Source organism: Centrocercus urophasianus, unplaced genomic scaffold, assembly GCF_019232065.1.
Source record: "Centrocercus urophasianus isolate 14NV4802_14NV808 unplaced genomic scaffold, USGS_Curo_1.0 seq_12, whole genome shotgun sequence".
In the NCBI taxonomy this organism is placed as follows: domain Eukaryota; kingdom Metazoa; phylum Chordata; class Aves; order Galliformes; family Phasianidae; genus Centrocercus; species Centrocercus urophasianus.
In genome coordinates this window covers 15,571,488-15,596,384 of record NW_024884364.1, presented here as the reverse complement: position 1 = coordinate 15,596,384, position 24,897 = coordinate 15,571,488, and the positions used below count along the sequence as shown (strand labels likewise).

At 38.5% G+C, this 24,897-nt stretch overlaps 1 protein-coding gene across 6 annotated transcripts in view; it reads left to right on the top strand.

Annotated features, from left to right (window-relative positions):
* The window catches only part of DCAF6 (DDB1 and CUL4 associated factor 6), an 81,926-nt gene that overhangs the window by 6,180 nt on the left and 50,849 nt on the right, over positions 1-24,897 (top strand). For all 6 annotated transcript variants that reach the window (XM_042810725.1, XM_042810724.1, XM_042810723.1 and 3 more), the window contains exons 2-4: positions 9,574-9,635; positions 14,957-15,049; positions 21,062-21,247. In XM_042810725.1, the coding sequence (XP_042666659.1) occupies positions 9,574-9,635; positions 14,957-15,049; positions 21,062-21,247 (341 nt within the window). The remainder of the gene's footprint in view (positions 1-9,573; positions 9,636-14,956; positions 15,050-21,061; positions 21,248-24,897) is intronic.

The following is a 24,897-nucleotide window of genomic DNA, read 5'->3' as shown; positions in this document are numbered from 1 at the left end:
ATTTATGCAGTATGCTTTTAAAGACGCTCAGTACAAAAGAAACACTTTTGCTTTGTAAACGACTGCCAATTTCTTGATGCAGGCTATTTCAGACAGCTTCATCATTCTGTTGCACCTTGATCTTGTAATTAATGAGTCTGGGATACTGGGATGAAAGCTGTGTCTTTCTGCAAAAACAAATTCTGTAATGCATCTGTACATAGGTTGCTCTGAAAGTAATGCCTCCTGCTGATTTCCGTGGAAACTACAGCAGATAAAAAGAGCACAATAATACTTTTTGAGAGAGCATGTGCTTCGGTACGATATGCTATTTTTCAGTAGTCACCACCATTAGCTAATTTGCATAGATGAGCTGATCAAGACTCTTTTCCTTTTGTGGTGTAACAGCTGTGCACAGCTGTCCGGAACATGGTTTGTCTTTCACGTGGTAAAACACACTACCCACTGCCTCAGTGTGCTCATATCCACTCATTGGTCACCATCAGCATTCAGTAAGTGTCAGAGAATGCCAATGGATGATATCTTTTCTGCATGGAGGAATTCACTGACACTTCTCCACTCTGTACAGCCTTCCATGTCAGATGCCATTCTGTCAGACTGCCCCTCTGCTGCTGTCTGTCACACGTCAGCAACAACATGTAACAGAATAATGGTGGGAAGGTTCAACCACTACTGCCATACCACCAACATCCACCTCTGATGCCATGGCCAACATTATAACATAGGAGGCAATACTTTCAGAGCAGTCCTCACATGTTTCAGGATGGCGCAGTGATGTGGCAGATCTCTTTAGTTATCCTTTCTTTTTTTTTTTTTTCTTTTCTTTCCTTTTTTTTCCCTTCTCTGTAGTCTTCCTCCAGTTGGTTGTTTCTGTTATTTGCATGAGGGCAGACCTTTGAGCATGTATGTGTAGTCACTGTTAAAATGTTGCACTGCAATATGATGAGTTGTTATGACTTTGCTTGTGATTCCTGATCTTCTTTGATTTAAACGTCCCTGAAATAGCCCAGTGGGATATAGCTGATCATGTATCAAGAGCTTGTTGATACTTGAAACTAGCCCTATCCTGGCAATGAGGAAGAAGATCAGTCTGTTATTAGGTATGCCAGCCTTCAAAGTATGCTGGAACTTTCACTGATGTAGTGCAGGTCTCAGCTTTTTCTTGTCCATCTTTGAGATTCAGTGACTTACTGATTCAGATATGTCACAAATACTTTAGTGTAGTTTGATTCAATAAATACTGAATATAAACACAACAAAATGGAATCAGATAAACATCAGTGAATTTTAATGTATTTCTTGAATGGAATGTAGGCTTTCCTTGGGAAACTGAGCACATGGATGCTGCTGCTCTCTATTCGACAGGTATCATGGGGAAAATGAGGTCCGTCTTTCCTTGCCCTGTGAGCTGAACGTGATACGAGACAGTGATATTTGTCCAGTTCTGTTCAATTAGTGAAACTTCACCAACATACAAAGCTATCAGGCAAAACCTTCTGAAAGCTATCACACAAAACCTTCTTTGTTTTAGTTACATTTGTTTGTAGCTATTTCTGTAGCGAGTTCCCATTATTTACTCTTCCTAAGAAAGGAAGGAAAATGGGATTCCATTAGTTTTTATTCTGTATGCCCTGAAAATTCTGTTGACTGAAAAAGGATGAACACGTGCAATCTAATTCACCAAACAATTTTCAAAAGTAAGACTTATTTGATTCCCTCTGTTTTTAATGCCCACTTATAATTCAATTTGTGTCACCAATGTTGCTCGATAGTCATCTCCTAGCAAGACTCAGATTTCTGCTTCAGCTTTTGACGTCACCTATTTTTAAACTCTAATCCTGGGCAATTTCCGAGTGTTTACACATGTAATCTCACAGGGACACTTATTTGTATCTGTTACGCTGTGTGTCTCCACTTCTTGCTCTGAAACAGATGGCTTGTAATTCCACTACTGTTTAGGATTAAACAGTATTTTAAATTAGGTGAGTGTGCAGAATGGTAAAAGCTTTGTTTCAGTTCTACTCTGTCCAAATTCCCAGTTTTACCAAGATGCCTTTGCAAGAAAAGCAGAAGACTTTTTTTTTATGCCTGAAGGCGTGTCTCCTTAGATATGCTGGTAAGCTTCTGTCTAATCGCTTCCTAATCTATTTAAAAATGTGGATTGAATTAGCTTAGGCAACTTTAAATAGTAGACTTTCTTTTTTCCTTTTTTTTTCTTTTTTTTACCCCAGTACCTTTATCCAAAAGTAGCCAGGAGATAATTGCATGGTGAGTTGCACCAGCTGGCAGAGAGAAGCAGCAGCCGCTGCTGGGCACTGAGAGGCAAATGGTGGCCTCTTAAGCAGAGTGCTTAAGAGCTGATCCCAATAGCTTTTTCTGTGCATCCATTTTCCATGCTATGGTAGTTGTCTGTCCAAATGCGTGGAGGTGACAGAAGATCATAGTTGTGCTGCCGGTAGTCATCACTTTTGCACTGGGGCAGGCATATCCCTGTTTCTGCTTCATAGACATCCTCTGCTCTTGCTGAAGCATGGAGCCTCTATTTAACCTCAGACGTCGTAACAAGTGCTTTAAAGAACCAAATGAATAACCGACCTGCCGAAAATGGTGTGTTTTCCTTTCTCCTGTCACAAAACCACAGTGATTTATCTTCTGCTCAGCCGTAATGTGTGGCAAGAACTACACAGAAGGCTTTTCTGTGGGCAGCCAGAGTGGGGACAGGGTATCTGTCAGAATGCGGTGTACTTGTCAATGAAATCCACTTAGTGCTTGCCACTGTGGCATGGTCGGTCTCTCACAAGTTGTTATTTAGAATATGCAGATAAAATGTTGTCTCTGGGATTTACACCCCGCTTATGCTATGTGAGCACTTTAAAAATTCGTATTAATATACTTGATTTTCATTTATTAAGTAGATTTCAAGCATAAAATGTGGTAGATGCTAAACAACAATTGAACAAGTTATATATGATTATTTACTTTAAAGCACCAATGCTTGTGGTCTTGTCAGTGATGGGGCCCTATGCAAGGCCCTGTGGGGCCTTATATTCAGGAGTGGGTGCATTTAGAATCTGAAATATATTTGAAAGTTAATTACAGACGCTTCTGCTAGTGCAAACACATCTGTGTTATTACCTGCAGTAATTTACTCTTGCAGCTTTGGTAGAAGAAAACAGAAATTGAAGTCTTTTCAGGATGGTTACTAATTATCCTAATATGTATAACATCACAGGGCCAACTTTTAATTCTATTTTATTTTAATTTCAGCATATCGTGTTTTGTTTTTTCTTGTAAGACTGTACTGTCTATCAGTATACTCATTGGGAGACTCCATCAGGAGACCTGCTGGGTTGGAGTTCTGGGCATAGTGTTGTACCTTCTGTAGTTTCAGTCTTAATATGTGAAAGTTCTGTGCTTCTAAATATATGAAGCTTATTCTGAAGTGTCTTAGGATTTAAGTGCAAGCTTGATTAACACTAAGTCATCTGGTGCTGAGTGTTTAGTAACAAAGCTCTTGGAGATTAAAATGGCAAGTAGTTCTCTTCACAGAAATTAAAGTATTTTCTGTTTCGGTGCAAGGTTTAGACTTTTAATCTAGATGAATTATCACTTAAAGTAGGGAAGAATTTGGGTTATCTGTTCTGAACTTATATCATAAGCAGTTGTCCACAGCAACTTGAAAGGTAGTCTTTTAAACACTGTTAAAAGCAAGTGTTACAGTTCTGGGGGGCATTTATACAGAACTATTAGGAAATCTAACAGAGGACGTTGAACAAAGGACTGGAGGGTCACACTAATGGATTTGGTTTGCAGCACTACTGCTGATTCACTCTCTCATTTGATAAATTGCTTTGGTTTTCTGTGTCACAAAATCAGTGTCTATAAAATGGGGCCGCTCTGAGTCTGTCTGCTAATACTTTGTTCTTCAAGACTTCAGTTTGTGTTCAAGGGTTTTCGTATTTCTTGACAATATGTAATGTGTTGCTTATTTTTTGTAGTCCTGCTAACTGTGTGATGCATGGAGACTTCTGTTTGCTGTACGGTATATTCAGTTTAATTTGTTAAGTAAAAACAGTAACATGGAACAGAAGATGGGAGGGCTGCTCCAAAAGTAATGCCTCTAATGTTATTATGTTGGCTCGTGATATCAGAGGCAGATTTTGGTGGTATGGCAGTAGAGACTGAACCTTTCTGCTGATATTTCATTGCATTTTGTTACTGTGTGACAGATGGCAGTAGGGGGACAGTCTGACAGAATGGTGTCTGACGTGGGAGTGCATGTGGATCAAAGTGGTGTCATTGAACTCCTCTGTGTGGAAGAAATGGCACCCAGTGACATTCAGCAAAGCACTGCTGAACTGGACACCAGTCAGTGGATGTGAGCACAATGAGGTGGTGGATGGTACATGGTGACAGTGGCACTGGGTCACTTCCCCTGGTACAGATTTTTTTGAGTGCAGCATGCAGGCTCCTGTTTGTTTATTGCTGGCGAAATGCACAGCCAATGGTGATGGCTGTGTTGAGAAACTGTGTTTTGTAGATGAGAATGTGCTCTGTCAAACAGTGTTATTGTGCTCTTCGTAGTAATTTCCGTGGAAATGAATAGGAGACATTACTTTTGGAGCTACCTATATCTACTTAGTCATTGTGCGGAGTTTGACGCAGTCCAGCCTAATAAACCATTTACAGATTAACTGGACTGTCATCTTCTTATGAAACAGCTTCTCAAATGTATAAACTCAGTGCTGGAGGTCCAAGAGAAATTTTGAAATGCTCTTAAAGCAGGATACTGTGTGCTCTGCAGTGGGAGCAGGCTCTGGCTCTGTTTCAGTTTTAAACTGGGGCATTTCAAATGTCACAGCAAGCAAGCACCGAGGGACTTGGCCTCAGGAAGAGCCAGCTTGACTTAAATGAGCATTTGTTTGACAAACAGGATCTATTTGTGTTTTTCAGAATAAAGGTTACCTTTCAGTTTCACATACTGTGATGGTGCAGCTTTGCATCAAGATTTGGTTATATTTCTGTATAGCGCAAACACACTTTCTGGTCTAGACCTTCATGAAATGCTATCTCTATTTTCAATGAAAAGATCTGGAGTGAATATAAAGGTCTTACATACTTGAAGCATTGAGCTTTTCTGCTGTCATGTGTTCTGAAGTACCATTGCTAGGTGGTTCTCTGGAGAGGTGTGTTGGCAAGGCATCGTTGGTTTGACATTATGTGCAGGTAGCATATTGAAGAGATAACGTACAAGTAAGCATCTGTGCTTTCTTTTTTTGCCTGCTTTCCTATATTTCAGCTTGTGTGGTGAGTGCATGGGTAGAGTGCTGGCTTGATAGCTCTCCAGATTTCAAATACATAAATGCTTAAAGGAGGTCAGCACAACCACCTGAAATTTCACAGTGCTTGTTTTGTTTTTGTTTTTTTTTTTTTTTTTTTTGTAGATAGTTTGACCTCAAGAGTTTCAAAACAAACCTCACATATGTCTCCAGTGAGCTAACGTGTGTCATGACAGCTCAGTCACTTGACCATCTCATAAACAGACCTTACTTGAAGAGAAGTAATTATGTATTAAGGCCATCCTCTCATTAATTCTCTGATGGCATGCATTTAAATACGCGCTTAAGCAAAAAACAAACAAACAGAAAAAAAAATCAGCAGAGGTCTTGAATCCAGAAAGAATTATTCTGAGAGATTGCATCTCCCCTACTGTCTTAGGTAAAGAGAGGATCCATGACAGCCATCTTTGCTGGAGGACAGAGGGAACAGGTAGCCACTGCAATAGGTGAATGAGAATTAAGGATTTGTCAGGATGCTTGTCACCCAGAAGAGCGGAGTCCTTGAAGAGGAGAATTTGACTTTTAGGAAGTCTAGTGATAAGAGTTGTGACAAGGAATCTTAAGAATGAAGTAGGAGGGTAGCCTACTAGTTAGCAAGATAAGGCACTGAAAACAATACCATTTAATGTGATAAAAAATATGAACGTTACAAAAAATGTTCAGGTGACTGAAATAACAGAAAACTATAATATTTATTTACTGCTGAGCTTTTTCAGCAGGCCAGAGAACTTATTAAAGTCATTGCTGCAATATGAGGAACAAAGATTTTGTGGACTGTTAAGTCAGCTTTTAAAAAACAGTGAATGCAGAATCAGTATTTTCTTTAGATCAGATTATTCAGGTAGTTCCGTTTTTTATTTTAGGAGGAAAAAACACATTCAGGATCTGCTGACTCAAGTTTTGCATTATAAAATAAGAAGAAAACTGAATGGATTGCTTCTAGCTTATCTTAGTACTTTACCTATAAAGTGGGTGTGGTGGGACAGTCCAGCCAAGATGAGCAATAAGTCTACAGTCTCTCATGTAGCCTGCTGTTATGTTGCAAGAGAAAGGCTGTCTTGGCCTGACTTAGTTAGCATCATGATGTAGAGGTCAGAGTGGGTGGTTTGTCTGGGTTCCAGGAAATCCAGAGGGATCACCCCTTTCCTATCCCAAAAGACAGTGCACATCACTGTACCCACTGAAGGCTGCATCTTGAACTTTGTTGGGGAATTTGCATGTTGCCACTCCATGGGCTGCTGTTTTGACTCCAGCTCATAGTAGTGACAGCATGTATCAGTAAGGACGTGTTCTGGGAAACTGTCACCTTCAGCCTCTTATCTGTTCTGTAGGTCCTGACAAAATTTACATATGGTGTTCTTTCTACCCCTGTGTGAGCATTCATGAGGAGCACCTAGTGTAAACTTTGCAATATTTCAACATTGCCATTTTTTTCCCAAGTGTTGAAGCTGATATTCAGCTCTGCAGAGTTCCCTGGTCATGCTCTGATGATTCATGCAGATGTGCTGTTTGAGACACTTTTCATTTTGTGGTGTGACAGCTGTGCATGGCTGTCCAGAACATGGCTTGTCTTTGATGTCTCTGTTGCCACTGCTGAAATGCACCACCCACTGCATCACTGTGCCCACATCCATTGTTTGGGCTCCAGAAATGTTCAGCAAGTGTCAGAATCATAGAATGGCCTGGGTTGAAAAGGACCACAGTGATCATCTAGTTTCAACCCCCCTGCTGTGTGCAGGGTCGCCAACCAGCAGACCAGGCTGCCCAGAGCCACATCCAGCCTGGCCTTGAATGCCTCCAGGGATGGGGCATCCACAGCCTCCTTGGGCAACCTGTTCCAGTGTGTCACCAGCCTCTGGTGGAGGTTTTTCCACCAGTGGAAAAACTTCCTCACAATATCTAACCTAAATCTCCCCTAAACCACTGTCCTGTCACTATCCACCCATGTAAACAGCCGTTCCCCCTTCTGTTTATAAGCTCCCTTCAAATACTGGAAGGCCACAATGAGGTTTCCCCAGAGCCTTCTCTTCTCCAAGCTAAACAAGCCCTGTTCCCTCAACCTTTCTTCATTGGAGAAGATGGCTATAAATGTAGTGGATGCCATTTCTTCTGCATGGAGAAATTTGTCATGTTTGCTTCATATGCACTTCCATGTCAGATTCCATTCGGTCAGACTGCCCCTCTGCTGCCCTCTATCACATGGGCAACATGTATTGGGATACTGATGGGCAGGTTTAACCTCTACTGCCGTACAACCAACATCTGCCTCTGATACTGTGGGCTGACATAATAAAATTGAGGCTTGCTTTCGGAGCAGCCAATGAAGAAAGAAAGGTTTTTGGAGGCAAAACGTTTTTACACTTCTGCAATGTCTCTTTAGTGACTCATCTTTAGTCCCTGTGCTATCTCTAAATTTTCTGAAATCAGACTGATTTCGGGTAGAAAACAGCCCACCAGCAGTGTAGAGAGGGTATCCAAAAGAAGTTTAAATTTACACTGCAATTCTAAATGCTTTTGTTAGAATTCTTGCTCTGTCTACAGCTACGGCAGTCAAACAAGACTAGAAAGACTAATGCTGAATACTGCACCACTTAATTAGTAAGGTAGTATGTTTTTAATTTGTTTTTTAATCTCCCTTAGATGTGCTTAGAAACAGTTGCTGTATAATCATCTCACTCAGTCATACATCCTCTTAAAAAAAACAAAAAAAATCCTTTGTAAAAGAACATTCTTCAGTCTGCTGTGGTACTTGAGCTGTATTAGTGGAAGTTTGGCTGCCAAAGCATGCCTTTGCATGGAGGGAAGGCTGGATGCACATTTGCTGAGGTGCAGTTGTAGCTGCTGGAGCTTGTAATGCTCAGAGTCCCTGTGTCTTTGGGGGTGTGTAGCACTGATGTCCTGTGCCTGCTTCTCAGTCAAGTGTCTGGCCTGTGGCAGCCTGGTTTGCGAGGGGTCAGCTGAGGATATCAGGTGGTCTCTTTTTTGTTCAGGGAACAGTAGAGAGGAGAAGTTGTGGTTTCAGGTTTGTACTGGAATGCCAGAATCAGCAAGGCTGGATGCCTAAATAGGGCTTCCCATTTCATCTGAACCAAAACAAGCCATGAAGTGTAGAGCTTTCTGATATAGGGAGGGTTTTCTTCTGTTCTAGTTTTTCTCTCTGAGGCTACCTAGTTTCCTTAAAGGAAAGTTAATTTGGAGTGGATGCAGTAGTGTGGTATTCAGAAACAATACAGCCTAGTACCTTACCTAGAGTTTTGTTCTAAGAGTTCTAGAAATAGAGGATAGAAAAATAGTATTCTTGGAGTCTACAGGGTTTTAGAATTGAAGTGGAAAGATCAAGCTTGCCAATATTTGCCTTTTTTGAAAATACTTTCTAGGGATTTTTACATTCATTTTAACCTGTTCTCCTGACACAAAGGCCCTCTAACCAAATACCTCCAACTTTTGTTTAGGTACTTCAGGAAGTAGTGATGTTGTTTTCAATATGCCTTTTTTTTGCTCTTCAGCTGTATTGTGTAGTAGGGCTATAAATTGCATGTGGATGGCAGCTAGCATGCAGATAAGAGCATAACATTCATGGGACCTTACTGTAGTCAATATACATTTATAGATTTCTTTTTTCTCCTTCATCTCTACATTTTATATCACCTTTCCAAAACTTTACTTTTGTTTTTTTTTAATCTTTCATGTACAAATCAAATGCAGTGGTACAGGACTTCACTTCTGCTTTTCAAAATGCAGCATTAATAACAAAATTGAAGTTGTGTTTTCTCTAGCTTAAGAGCAAATGTGGAATTGTAGATAATACTTCAAGGATCTTCTAATTTTTTGTTGAAATTGAGATCGTATTTTACTTGAGACCTAAACATGTTCTTCTTTAAGACATTTTATATAAGTATAGAGTTGTGAAGCTATGTTGTACTTGCTGTCTTCAGCAAAGTTGACCGAAAAAACCACAGGATATTACAGCGATTTGTTTCAAGGCAGCCTTCAACTTGTGAACTGTGCATGTTGCCATTTGTACCTTGTTGAAAGTGGTGGAAGAACTAGCAAATGTGATGCTTATCTTAGCATTTGTGAAATGAAAACCGTATGAATTGCTTTGAGACTGACAGTTATATTCTGATTCTTCGTTGTTTAGGTTTATACTTGCTAGTCTCCATTAGTAGGATCTAAATTAGTTCTTCATGTTACCGTTTTAAAAGGGTATTGTAATTAGTATTTTTCTTCACAGGGAGAAGAGAATTTATCCAAAGATTAAAACTTGAAGCAACCTTGAATGTGCACGATGGATGTGTAAGTGACTTGTTGCTATTTTTTCTTTGTTAAATGTTGTTAAGTAGTGATTATGTTGCCACAGTAATAGTTCATTGGACTTAAAAATGCAAATACCATGTCTTAAATCTGAGTTGGAAACCTCTGCTTGCTGAGACCTACATCTGAATTCTCTAGGTATTTGTTTCCTCTTAAGCATTCAATGTTTTATCCTTGAAGGATACTTCACTTCTCTCCTTCAGTACCGTGTCCTGCGCTTGAATGAGTTAAGCTCATGTGCCAGGAAAACACACGCTTGTCTTTTCAGTTAGAACCAATCTTTAAGTGGAATAATTTTGTGCCGTGCTGATATACTTTTTTGACTTAAAACAGTATTGATATTTTAAGTGATTTATTTTTCACATTTAAAAAACAAATGATTGAGTGCTGTATTCTTATTTAAAGTGACAGTAAAGACAAAAAAAAAAAAAAAAGCTTTAAATATTGCTTATTTAAATGATTAATTTTTGAAAGTGCTCCAAATGTTACAAGGCATATTCTTTTAAATACTTAAACTAAGGATGGAACAAAGAAATTTGTTTTAACATTGTATGGCTTCATTGAATGGCTTTAACATAACAGTGATTCGCCAGTGTCAGAAAACAAGTTAAAATACCAGTTGGGCTTACTTGCCTGTGCACAGAATTATTGGAGAGTGAATAAATACTCAGAGCTCTGTCTTCTGAATGAAATTATAGCTATTGGAATAAGATTTTTTTGCTGTATTGCTTTTGTAGATGTAGAAGTCAAGTGAGGATTGCGATGTCCTTCCTCTTTAAAATGCTTATGCCACCTATAGTAAATTATACTAGTCTCTTGCCTCCCATCCCCTCCTACTGTAACTGCTCAGTCGGCATACATTTCAAACGTAAGGAATGAATGTAATAGAAATCTTACTAAGAGTTTTTCTGGTTCTGTTATTTTGTTACAGGCATTTATATTCTTCTGGAGAGTTAGTTTTGACTTGTATATTCTGTGTAAAGCAGACTATTGCTAAAAAAAAGATGAACAACATACTTAAAGCACAAATTTGCTTTTCTAATGGAGGATAAAAGTCTAAATTCCTACTCACCATTTGATTTATGTATTACACAAGAGCAAGGTCTTGTCAGAAAATAGGCCTGTATGTATAATCATACTCACACCCAACATTCTTGAGGCAGGATGATAGTTCTGTGAGATACTTGCAGTATTCATATTTTTGTAGCATTAATATTACCATAGCACCTGTGTGTTTGGGATTTCTGTCTCCAAACTGAGCCCAGAAGTTGCTGTTTCCCATGTTGGCTCTCAAGGGAGCTTAAGAGGGTGAGAAGCTCAATAGTAGATGTGTAAAATTAGGTGAGGTGTTTTCCTTTGAAATTGGCTGCGTTGGACTGGTAGCAACTAAGCATGAGGTAAGTAGAAGAAAGCAAATCTAAAACACATTGATTGAATTCTGTGAAAACTGATAAGGTAGAATTACAGAATATGTAGGTAGATGGATCATTTGCTATATGGAAAAAATACATTCTGAATTGGAGGGGAGAGGAGCACCTGAAGGAATAACTTCTTGTTTCTATGTATAGATATTCACTTCAGTATCAAGTGTTTGGTGTGACATACATCTCATTCAGCAGAGCATTTGTGAGCAAGTCTCTTTTTAGAAATAGTCCTCGAAGTTATGTTTGAATTAATGTAAGTAGTCTGTTTAGCATGCTGTTAGAACATGTAGTTCTTACTTCTTCCTCCATATGTGACAAGTAGTGCTTTTTCACTCCCTTCTGTGTTTGAGAGGTCTTTCTGATATGTCTCTGAAGACATTTTTATTTCATTTCTTCTGTTTTTTAAACACTGTTAACGTATCTTGTTTACAAAACAGCTCATTTTACTGGTATGTTACAAAGGAGTGAGTGAAAATTCAGAATTTTCAGCCTCAAGGCTTGGCTGCTTCCTGTATTCTCTTTGAGGGAATCACAGAGGTGATGTACGGACATGACACTGAGGAATGCAGCTTAGTGAAGGAACTCAGTAGGCCAGATTGGTGGTTGGACTTGATGATCTTTGAGGTCTTTTTCAACCTAGGTGATTCCATGTTTCTATGATTCTAGTAGATGTTAATTTTTTTTTTTCCTATTTGAGTGACAAATTAAAAGAGCTCACTGCTTTACTTGAGGGAAGATTTAGGTTGGATGTGAGGGGGAAATTCTTTACAGAGAGAGTGATGAGGTGCTGGAACAGGCTGCCCAGGGAGGTTGTGGATGCCCTGTCCCTGGAGGTGTTCAAGGCCCCTGGATGGGGTCCTGGGCAGCCTGGGCTAGTATTAAATGGGGAGGTTGGTGGCCCTGCATGAGGCAGGAGGTTGGAGATTCACGATCCTTGAGGTCCCTTCAAATCCGGGCCATTCTGTGATTTCCTTAAAAGGCTAGTTGAGAAACAAACAAAATTTTATGCAGATGATAAAGTGTGGAATGCCTAATAGAAAAAAGCTAATTACATACTCCGTGTCTTTTTCATTCTAAATTTCTGTCACTTCAGTATGACATCTTTCTTATTTTGACCCTAAAATGAAGACTTTCAAACCCTTTGTGTAGTGACTGTTACACTGTGCTTTCAGCTAGGCAGTGAGTGGCTGTGAAGGTAATAGATGTATAGCTTTTCTAAACAGTTGTGCAGTATGAAAGAGTTTTCTAGGTAGTCCTCAGTTGAGAATGTATTTTAAGAGTGTGTGTTCTACATTGGAACAGGGCAAGGATTTTTCTTAATCTGCTGACATTGGCCATCTGTTTTCAGTTGTGCATATGTGTATTTATTGGGGTAATTCAGTGTTGGTCAGTGGAGTCTACTGAGCACTGAGAAGTGTAATGTATTAATTGATCGCTTGCATAAATGTTTTCTGGGGAAATAAAAATAAAAGTCAATCACTGAAAGGATTTTTTTTTTTTCTTTTTTTTTTTTTTTTTTTGTCAGTAATGTTGGGAAGGTGATCCAGTACAGAATTAAAAGCCTGTTTACTTGTAGACTTCCAGCATGGGCTGTCTTCTTGCTTCATAGTTGTTCTAAACCAAATTTGGCTTTGGTACGCTGAAGTTGCTCAAACATGAATGAAATCAGAATTTAAAAAGATGATGTTTGATGTCTTGTGTAGGCTTGTGACACCACAATTCATATAATTGTCTCTCTCCTTTGTTTCTTCTATACATTTCTCCCTGTGCTATGTTTACTTTTGTTTCAGGCTTTTTGGACATCCTTTCTACTGCTATCAGTTAAATTTTTATGCAAGCTTTCTCACATCACTTTCCCAGCCCCTCCCTCCCCCCTGCTCTACTTTTTACAGCTTCTTGTGGTTTTCACTTTTTGTTCCTGTAACTTTGTGTTAGCATTTTGATTTCTTTAAGGGCAGTCATGGTATTTAGCTGCCTGAAAGGAAATGTAGATGAAAATTAACATTCTAGTGTTGGTACTAACTGTAATACTGCACTGTGCTTGACTATGTGTTTTGAGTACTGTAGTTATCAGAACAGTTTACTTCCATGTTGAATGGATCCAGGGGCTAGTTGAATGAGTAGTTATTGGTGACTGACAGCCAGGGCTGTTGGAGTAGCCAAGCTGCATCACTCAGTCAAGCCTGGTGACTTGGCTGTGATGGTGGCCAGAACTGATTTTTGAAGAAAGCAGAGACATGGCCAGTGTATAGAAGGGAGAGCACATCGGACTTTAATGGACAAATGGAAGTGAAGTTTGCATCTTTGTTTTTGGTCATTTTTCTTTGACAAATATTCTTTTCCACTTTTGGTGTTTAGGGCATTCCGTGACAATGAACTACAGTTTTAATAAAATGCCATAGGAGAATCACCCTTTATTTTGGATGTGTTGTGAGATGCTTTCACTGAAGGTCCTCCATTTCCTGTATTATAAAGAACTATGGAAAATTATTTCTTACTTTTGCCATGCTGTGAATGATTTCATGAACCTTTGTCATATTTTTTTTCTCTCTCCCCTGTACTAGCACAAATTTGCAATAAAAAGCTTTAAGTACTCCCAGTCATCCTAGCCATTCTTTTTCGTAACTTTGCATTTCAAATGGATATTAATAGAAATTGAGAATATGGGGGTGGAATATGAACCAAAGCTGCAGTATGGAAGGTGCAGATCTGCCATGCGTGGATACACTGGCAGAATGACATTTGCATTTCTGTTCTTTTTCTAGTGCCTGAAGTTAGTTTAAAGACTGTCAACAAATATATCACATTCTGGTAATTAATCCACTTGCCCATGTGATCCATCCATGCAAACAGCTAATACTCATTTTGCAACTTTGCCTGAACAAGGACTCCAACTGAGTTATGCTTAAAATAGTTACTAAAATGAATATTCTTATTTTAAACAAAAAGATTTTTGCCTTTTAGGCCCACACAAATGAGACATTTGAATCAAAAGAAAGCATAAGAAAAGAATGTTAGAAAATAGTTTTGACTAATGATATAGTCCGCTTATATCAAATCACAGCAGTTATCCTGCCTGCAGAAAATAGCCATTGAAAAATGTTGATGGCTGCAGTTTGACAGCTAAAGCTATTTTAGAGACAATTTGAAGTAATAATGGTCATGCATACAGTCTTTGGAGCTTGTGCATGAGCTACCGCTGGAAGAAAAACCTTGCTTGCTTTAAGGATGCTTTCTGAGTTTCCTGGTTTTTGAATTTGCAGCTTTATATCATTAGCACAGTACTGAACACAAGATTGTGGAAAGGCAAATTGGTAAAGAAACGTATTGTAAAATTCTCCCAATGTGACTTTGCACCTCTCTGTAGGACTTGGCTTTTCCAGCATGCATACATTCCTCAGAGGGGGATCTGAGATGGATTCTACGTTGCTTTTCACAGGATCCTTGAGAAGATGTCATGTCTGAGAAGCCTGTAAAGCAGTGGATATTTGGAATTTGGACACTGTGAAGATATAGTGATGGGGTGCTAGTTCAAGTTTAGAGAACTCCCTGGAGTATATTTGCTACATTGAAACACTTGAATGTATAAAATGGAGGGATTTGAGGTGGTTGTGGGAAGGCTTAATTTACCTAATGGACTCTTCAGGAGCAAAGGGAATAGCTGAGTTGCAAATAGAGAGGCCGTAGGTGAAGCAGGTCATTCCCTTATCAGTTTATTTTGAAAGTAATTTTTTGTGTGCGTGTGCTAGCTGATGAAAAGTGGCATTATTTCAGTTTCATTTGTTAACTCCTTTTTTTGTACTGTTGGATAAATATAGTATGTTAATGATTTTAATAGTCTGAAAATTCTAATGCAAGTCTAATTGTTAATTCATGCAGGTGAATACAATTTGCTGGAATGATACGGGAGAATATATTTTATCTGGTTCTGATGACACCAATCTGGTTATTACCAATCCTTACAGCAGAAAGGTAGGTTTGTTTCTGAATACTTCATATTTTTCAAACGAGATTTAAGTTGTTATTTTTAGGAGAAACTAATTATTATCTGACAAAGATAATATCAGGCACTTTGTAGTGTTCTGTAAATAAGAATAAAATTTCACAGTGCTTTAAAACCTTAGCATTCTAATCCCTCGTAACAGAGGCATTATCCCATTTTATGGTAAATGGTCTGGCACAAAAGGAACATAGTCTCACAACAGATTAGAGTCAGAATTAGCAAAAGCATTCAGTAATTGTGAAATTTCATAGTCAGATACACTGACTTCATTTTAGCTTTAAAATACTGTACTAGCTTCTGCTGTGTACAATATACTGAGTTGTCTGTGTAACCTAATGTTGTTGAAATGAAGTGTTAATGAGTATTAAAAAAAATCTGATTACCATTTAAAGTGATGTTGTCTTGTGTGCGTGTGGGTGGAGAAGAATTTGTACTGAGATGGAGGAAGCAGGTTTGTGAAGGTAAGTGTTGTAAAAAGCTTGGCTTTTCCACTTCTGCACTTACGCAGGTGAAGATCCAGTCAAGTGACTTCCAGTAATATCAGTTAGTGTTCATCGTGTTGTAGCATTGTTCCATAATTTACTCTTTGAGCATCTGTTGTCAGTTTTCCTACACAGATGCTTTGATCTGTGCCCTTCAGTGCTGGGGATCCTTTTCAGCAATGTTCAAAGTCTGCTCTTCCATACTCCCTCTAAGGTTAACACCTAAAACTAGAAGAGGTACTGAAAAATTAAATGTAGGAGAAACAAAATGTGTGGTCGGTATGGTGGAAAGGAGTTTAAGTAGGAGGTTATTGAGGCAGAATGTATGTAACTCCAGTTTGGGTTGTGTGTCCTCAAATGGAAATATTGTTTCCTTCTGTGCCTCAGAAGGAAAAATTTTTGGAAAATGTTTGTTGAGTTTGATTAGTGTGAATGTTTGTGTTAGCGTATCTGAGGAGAAGTGTACTACTGTGATTTCTAATAGTAACCTAAGCCTAAAATAAAGAATAGGCACTTGGTTATAGCTTGAGATGGCTGAGAGTAATTCCTTTTGTGGATTATTTCTCTCTTAGTCTATCTCACTCAACCCATTGTTGACTAATAATCTCCATTAAAATAAATGCTTCAGGCATCTCAGTAACAAAACAAATAATTCAACTCTCTGGAGCAAAAACGCTTTCTGGCTACAAGTACATCTGGTTGAGCACTCATTTTTTTCAGAACCTTTAAATGTAACTCAGGATTTCTGTCAGCTAAAACCTGTGTGAGCACAGAATTCTTGCCAGTAGTTATGCTTAAGATTTTTGAATCTGTAGCTTGGTTTGCCTTCAGAGAGGAAAAGGGTTCCACTTGTGAGAAAGTTTTGGAGAGGCTTTGGAGTGTGTTTAGTGCAGCTGAGAGATTACATCTTTTCCAGAGTTGAGATTACTATTTTTAACATTAGGAAGAGGTTCCATTAGGCTTGCTTCCTTTTTACTTCTAAAGGGGCTTTGGCTGCTTCAAAGAAACACTGTTCATCTGGCTGGATTGCAAATGATTCTGTGCTAGATATCTTAAATGGAATCTCTAACCATATCCTGAAAGGCTTAGTAACTTGGCTTGCATTTGTTTAAACAGTCCTCTTTACAAAAAATAAGTGGAAAATAAATGAAACTGCTTCTTTGTTGTTTTATTTTTTTTTATTTTAACTTTTTAATGTGGCTTAAAAACTACTGTTTTATTCCTTATCTTAAATAATAATAATAATAAAATCACCATAAAACACTTCAAGTTTTGAGATGACAACCTAGTAGCTGCTGTAGGATCTAAAATAAAATGGACAGTTTCACAACATACAGCTTTTATAAGCAGGATGTCAAACAGAGATGTGGCAAAAAAAAAAAATTAAAAAATGTGCAAATAATAATAGTTTTATACCTCTTTGTTTTCCTTTTCCACAGTGTGTGTGCTTATTTTGTGTACTGTTTCCTGGAGGAAAATATGTATCGTTAGAGATGGAGATAAATTCTTCAGGATTGCTGTGTGAATAAGTAATCCTGTTCCAAAGATATAATATGAGCACTTAAGAACTGCAATTTGAAATCTTTAATTTTTTGCCTCTTTAATTGATTTTCTGTGTCATGTGTTACTTAAGGAAATGCAGAAGTTGTGAAAATATCTGAGTCGTTATATCTAACCAACTATATCAACTTTTCCAACTATATCTAGTTCGAAAAATGTTTGAAATTGTCTCTTCCCTCTGTTTTTATTCGGTTACTGTCAGTATAGCCTATTGCATGACAGTAATAAAATGTTGAGTAGAGTAAGTGGAGTGAGGTGGTAGTGTTGTTTTACTCTGTGTAGCTAATGATAGGCTGTGAGAGATTGTCCATGTGTGTTAAATTTCTGTTTCGGTTATTATGTGAGAAAGGATGTACAGAGCAAGTCTAGAAGGGCATAGAAAATCTTCTGCAGGTAATAAATGCTGTAATACTTTAATGCTCTTTATTGCTACATTGTGTAATAAGGCCAGGGAACTGAGGGATGGCAGAGGGCACAAAATGAGCCATTTTATTCTCATCTGGTGCACCAGGGTGCAGCACTCTATTGAAACAAACATGGTGACCATCCACCACAATGGTTGGGCTGAGGCAGAAACTCTGATGGGGGGGCTACAACATTTCTGGGCTAACACGTGCACCCAGACAGACTACCCAGTGATGTCAGAGCTGCCTAGACCTACAGCTGAAGGAAACTCCAGCATCTGAAAGTCCACTAAGGGCCTGAGGGAAGTGAAGTGGAGGGGAGGCAGGAGGAAGAGAGAGGGGTGTCATGGGCGCAATTGTACCCAGATTGATGAATGTTTTGGGTAGGTGGCTAGGTTGTGAGAGAAAATCACCAGTCTGAGAAGTATCCAGCAATCAGTGGTATCATGCAATGACATGGGCAAACTGACAGTCCTGTCCTAAATCTGTACAAGAGGAAGAAGCTAAGCAAGCTTCCAACCCTAAGGAGACAGACTGCAAAAATATGCAAGACAAGGGGGGCTGGATCCTCATCTCTGATCAGAGAAGAAGGAGGAACCTCCCTGTTCCTTCTGAAATCCCCCTAATCAATGGGAAGCTCTGGAGATGGAAAGAAGAGGATGTGGTTAATGGTTCAGAACTAGAAAAGATCAACCACATTGAGATGGCCAGTCAGGTTCTCAAGTCGTAAGTAGTGCTGCTCAAAAAAGGCTAACAGTCTTAATGTCTGGGGACTCCGTACTGAGAGGCACAGTGGCACCCATTTGCTTTCCAAATAATCTCTCTGGAGAAATTTGCTGCCTGCTGGGGGCTGGCAGGCAGGAGCTGGAGGAGCAAAATCCCTCTCATTGTAATAGAGGAGCAAGTCAGAGACTGCCTCATGAGGCTGAACATATACTAATCTGTGGGACCAGATGGCTTTGCATCCCGCGGTCCTCAGTGAACTGGCTGATGTGATTGCCAAGCCACTCTCCATCATATTTGAGAAGTTGTGGCTGTCAGGCAAAGTCCTCAGTGACTGGAAAAATGGAAGCATCACTCCCATTTACAAGAAAGGGAGACCCAAAGAACTACAGGCCATTGAGCCTCACATTTGTGCCTGAAAGCTTGTGGAGCGAATCCTCTTGGAAGAGATATGAAAAGCACTTGCAAGATGAGGAGGTGATCCAAGACTAGCCAGCACAGCTTCATCAAGGATTGGTTGTGCCTGACACATTTGGTAGCCTTCTATGACGGAGTGATGGCTTGGTGGACAAAGGAAGGGGAAACTGATGTTGTCTGCCTGGGCTTGTGCAAGGCCTTTGACATGATTCAGTACCATGTCCTTGTGTCTAAATCGAAGAGAGATGGATTTGAAGAGTGGACTATTTGGTGGATGAGGAATTGCTTCAGTAGGGGATTAGGACTAGATGATCTCCAGAAGTCCCTTCCAATCACCATGATTCTGTGATTCATTGGATGATCACAACCAGAGGGTTGTGGTCAATGATTCTGTGTCCAGGTGGAGGCTGGTGATGGGTGGTGTTCCCCAGGGGTTTGACTTGGTCCTGTCTTCAACACTGACATCAGCAGTATGGACGGTGGAATCAGCTTTGAGAGCAGCTCTCAGGAAAAGGACTTGAGAATCTTGATGGGGAAAAAAAGCTGGACATGAGCCAGCAGTGTGCTCTTGCAGCCCAGGCCTACAGTATCACAGGCTGCAGCAAAAGAGGAGTGGCCAGCAGAGCAAGGGAGGTAATTGTCGTCTGCTCTGCCCTTGTAAGGCTCCACCTAACCCACCCTAACCCTACTGTATCCAGACCTGGGGCCTCCAGCAAGAAAGACATGGAGCTGTTGGAGCAGGTCCAGAGGAAGGCCACAAAGATGATCAGAGAGCTGTACCATTTCTTTTGAAGAGTGCCTGAGGGAGTTGGCTTGTTTAGCTTGGAGAAGAGAAGGCAGGGAGACCTCATTGTAGCCCTCCACTAATTGAAGGAACCTTATTAGCAGGAAAGGGACCAACTTTTACAGTCTGATCATGATAGGACAATGGAGAATTTGTTTAAACTAGAAGGAGGGAGATTTATATTAGTTGTTGGAAGGAAACTTTTTACTCAGAGGGCGGTGAGGCACTGGCATAGGCTGCTCAGAGGAGCTGTGGGTGCCCCTGCTCTGGAGGTGTGCAGGTTTGGGTTGGATGGAACCCTGGGCAACCTGGGCTGGTGGGTGGCAGCGGAGAATTGAAGCTAGATGATCTTCCATTGCAAGCTGTTCAGTGACTTAATTCATAGTAACAACAGCTAAAATCAAATATGTATTTGTTAGATGATACATTTTTAACTATTAGCTGAACTAGAGTACCCTGTGGACTTCTTGTTCTGAGTTATTCCTTTGAAATGAGTTTTTCATTTAATTGAATATCTGGGTTTTGAAGATTTGAAAATGTGGACAAGTCTAAATTAATAGACAGATTTATTGAAATAAAGTGAATGTGTTCTCCTCTGGTTAATTATTATTATTTTTCTTCCAGTATGAGGCTTTGAATACCCTTTAAATTTTTTTTGTAAACTGTTTGAAAGTGGAATGTTGTAAAATACTATGCATCGGTTACTACTGGCAGAGCAGCTTAGTTTGCAAAATGTTTTATTTGATCAAGTTAATTGAGTAGAAATTTTGAAGGCATTTTAATACTGCAAACAGCTTTGTAGATCTCATTTTCCCATAGGTGGTGGTGAAAATGCATTTAATGTACAGGCAGGAAAATGGACTGAAGTGTAGAATTTTCACCAGTGCACAGGAAGGTATATCGAGGATTTTTATTTCAGTTTTAATAGACTAATCAAAAGTATGTTAGTAAATAAAAAAGAGTCATCACAAAGTGTTTAAAACCAGTTGGGAGGGCGCAATAAAGTATATGCTTCTCTACTGTATTGTAAAGTGAAAGGCATTTGTTGAGACTGAATTCAATTCCTAAACTATTTTTCTGCCCAGTGGTTGTGTTCTTCAACTTTTATTTGACTGGCTTCAAAATATCCTTTTTTACAAACTTCAGTTCTTTTAAAGTGTGTTTATTGTACATGTAGCATCATTTTTCTTTAAGTGTATAAAGCTGACTTGGATTAGAATGCTGCTCTACCCACACTCTTCCATATCTTTTAAATCAGTCACTGGCATGCAGGCTGGCTGTATTATCATCCCAGACAAATGGTTTCCTTTGAGAAACCTGATGTGATTATGTTTACCTAGCATTTTAAAAACAAAAGGTGTCAGTTGCATTTCATAACTTTCATTTTGCAAACTACTTTAGGTAAGTACAAAGGTCAGTGTGGAACCAATTAGTTCTTAGAAGAAATGTGGTGCAAAGGCAGCTTCTCTTTTCTGTTGGGATTAAACTGTGCATCGCCAGCAGCCTGTACTTGAGTGATCTTTTATAGTACCTACATGTATTTTTTTTCTTTGAAATGTATTATTTGCTTTGAAATTATTAACCTGATGCAGGTTTCTTTTTCTCTTGTAGGTTTTAACAACCATTCGCTCAGGACACCGGGCTAATATTTTTAGTGCAAAATTCCTGCCATGCACCAATGACAAACAGATTGTATCTTGTTCCGGTGATGGGGTCATCTTTTATACTAATGTTGAACAGGATGCAGAGACCAACAGACAATGCCAGTACACGTGCCACTATGGAACCACCTATGAGGTAACACACAAAAGCATATGATGATTTTAAGATAGAGTACATATTTTCATGTGTTTTTGTGCAAGGTATTAACTAGATGATGAAAGTGAGAATTAAAGAATCTTCCTTCTGCAATTTCTGATTATTTTTCTTACAGAGTAGGCTTTAGAAGAAAAACAGATTGTTTGAAAAATTTCCCAAAAGTGAATGTAGTTAAGACTGCTTTCTTTGAAAATAAAATAGCTAAATAAACGTTCATGAAAGCCATAATCTGCAGCAAAAATGGTTTAAACTGTGCTGTGAATTTCCTTCTGAATTGACAGAGGAGGAGTTGGTGGCTATGCTGTACCTCTTGATTTTATCTGGGGGGGAGATGGGTGGAGCAATAAAAATATTTCCAGTGCTTTTTCACAATTTAAATCCTAAGAAATTCTTACTTAAGCATTTGTGAATAATTTTATCTGAAAAATGTACTTAAAGTTTTAGGTAATTTCTATGTTTTGTATTGTGGTTAACTGATGATATGTAAATTTAGACCCAGTGTTTCAATCCTCTCGTGAAAGTCTGTCGTGTTTATATAAGTAGGCAAGCGGAGAAGGGAAGTGCTGCGTAGTTTAGGAAGATGATCTGAATTTGCATATTTACTTTAATGATTACAAAGTCTGTTACTTGTAAAGCTTAATTGTTTTAAAATGGGACAATTTATACTATTTTCTTCTTAGGTTAAAAGTATAACATACGAAAGAAAAAAAACCTCGAATCCATCGCTTTTGTAATTATTTGGCTGAGATTTTGTAACAAATTTTCTTTGCCTTTAAAATGAATGAACTATTTAAAAATCTTGACATTTTAAAATCTGATTTACATCTGTTAAGACTGACCGAATTTGAGGTGTGTGGAAAGATTGTGTGAGAATTCATTTTCGATCACATAGTAGAAGTATCCTTACAGTTATGATATATTCAGTTAAAGGATTTGACAAAAACATTTTGTCTGCTGGTAGCCTTGTAGGTCAGACAGTCGAGCAAACCTGGCACTATTGACTCTGTAGACGTTTATGGGATTGTGGTTTGTTTATCTGTTGTATTTTGTCATATGGTTGTTTTTCCTGCATTTAACTCAAGGCTGTAGTCTAATTTTCAGTTTTGGAAAATGTTCTTCAGGCTCCCAGACCTGCATTTCCTCTTTTAGTTTTGAGTTTGCTTTTGCTGAGAAACTACTGTTCCCTTTGAAAAGCAGCAGTCCTGTGGCCTTCAGCCAGAAGCTTAAACTGCCTCAGTTGCCACCGGAGCTTACTATATATAGTAGTCTGTGTGTTAGTGTGAGGATTCTGCAACTTGATTGGATGTTCTCTGTACCTCAGATAAACCCTGCCTTTTGGTAAAGAACATCTGGAGGCAGTGATGCTGTTTCTTAGAGCTGAAATGTCCTCGGTTGAGGATGGGGTCTGTCAAGGTCAGCATTCTGACCTCTTGGCGAAGTAAGGACCTGCTTGATGGCTGGCCATGGATGTAAGGAGCAGCCAGTCTGTGGCTCGGATGGTTTCTGTTTCCTGGGTAGCTAGCTGTGAGGTTTTTTTATTTTTTTTTTTATTATTTTTTTTTTTTTTAAGCACAAAAATGTTTGGAATATGAGAATAGGGGAATGATTATGGACTCTGGGCTGAGGAGACCTGTCCGTCATTAGAGCAGTGAGTCTGTATGCCTGAAGTTTAGGTAGGGTCTTGTGGTCAGCTGCTATGAGTGCAGTAAATGAAAATTTTGATGACAGTACAATTACTAGAAGTCACAGTTTTGACTTGCTTGAACTTGGGTAGGCCAACAATTTGGTTGATTACACTGCAATGACTGTCAACAGGTGTTGCTGTTAAAAAATGGTTGAACTGATAAAGTTCAGTGAAAGCAGTTGCCAGTTGACCTTGTGGGTCAGAAGGGTCAACAGAGGCTACAACATAGCACTTATAATTTCTACTGTAAGATGCTGATCAATTCTTGGAAGATATTGTTTGTCAGCAGTAGCAATGGTGTGTGTTTTTCCAACTATTAGACCTGATGGCAAAGGCAAATATTAATTTAATAAGAAAAAAAAAAAATTGAACTCCACAAAACAGACAAAAAAGAAAGATTTAAAAACAGTTTAGAAGAAATAAGGACTGCCCAACAGACCAGCAAATCAAAACGAAAGATTTACTATTTACCACATAGTCGTCTTATGTTTAAATAATGTCTGTTTGTATGGAGTACAGCTCAGCTTCGTTAGTTGAAGAGAGTATGGCCATTTGACTGCTGTATTGCACACACAAAATGGTAGTATTGGAGATTAGTTTTATTCAGCAAATAATGTTTAAAAGAGGGCGTTACTGTTGTTTTGAATGATGACATCCAATACTATTTTTGTTATTTTAAAATATCATTAATGGAAGCTATTTCCCAGTCCCCATTACAACATTGACTGTTTTAAAAATGTCTTTTCTTTAGCGTGTTTTGCACTGAGATTTTACATATCAAAAAGTTGATAATTATCTTTTAAAAGTCTTTGATGTGTAGGTTTAGAAAATATTTTTTTCAGGCTTTAAATTCTGTTACTTTCTTAAATCTGTTTGATATTTGAGCATTAAAAGCCTGTTTGGGCATAGCAGACCTTTTTTGTTTGGGCCTTGCTGTATAGAAGTATAATGCAGTAAGCAAATGACTCAGAGGTGGCCTCAGCTTCTGGTGTAATACAACTTAATCACTGAGAGTTTTCTGGAGTGGGAAAGTCACGTAAAATTTTGTGATATTACTACCCAGCTGTATATCACCACATCATTGTATTAAATATAGAACTTTGACTCATCAGATTCTCTAGATAACAAAAGCTAACGTAATTTGGCCTGGAGGTACTAATTATAAATTTGAATGCATTTTGGATTTATACTGCACTTAAAAGTTGAAAATTGTGACTGTTTCAGGCAGTACAAAAACAATGAAAAAGAATAATGTAGAAATTTGTTTAGATCATTATGAACTGCAAGATAATTGTCTACAATTTTTAAGTCTGGGGAGAACTTAAAGAGTAAGAGAGTAAGTAGGAAAATTTGTTTATAAAATGCTATTGCAAGTTCATTTTTATTCAGCCAAATGCTTTATTACTGCTCATGTTAATTGCATCATAGGAGAAGAATGTACAGCTCTTCCATAGAATTGCAGAATAATTCATAGAATGGCTCTAGTTGGAAGGGATTTTAAAGATCAAGTTCCAACTTTTCTTTTCTTACCTTGACATTCTCAAAATAGTAAAATTATCACATCACTATGTGTTTTGTTTTTTTTTGAATACACGGGATTGACAGGACAAAATGCTTTTATATAATGTTTGAACTCAAATATGTTGTTTGAGCTTAAATCTATTATCAACAACTCTTTATTATTGGGGTATGTACCTCTGTGTTTCTTTATTTTAATGTTTATGAATTTGCTATATGTTCATAAGCACCACACATAAAAATGGGCATATCCAAGTGTTGGTATGTAACTTGCTTTTACATTTGTACTGTGAAATGGTATAATCAGGAACAAACATAAAACATGGCTAGAAGTCTGAATTTTATTTGCTATACTATATTCAGTGTAATACTTGAGACAAAGTAGATGTTTTCATTGCAAGTTTTCCACCACAACGCAGGTAAATGC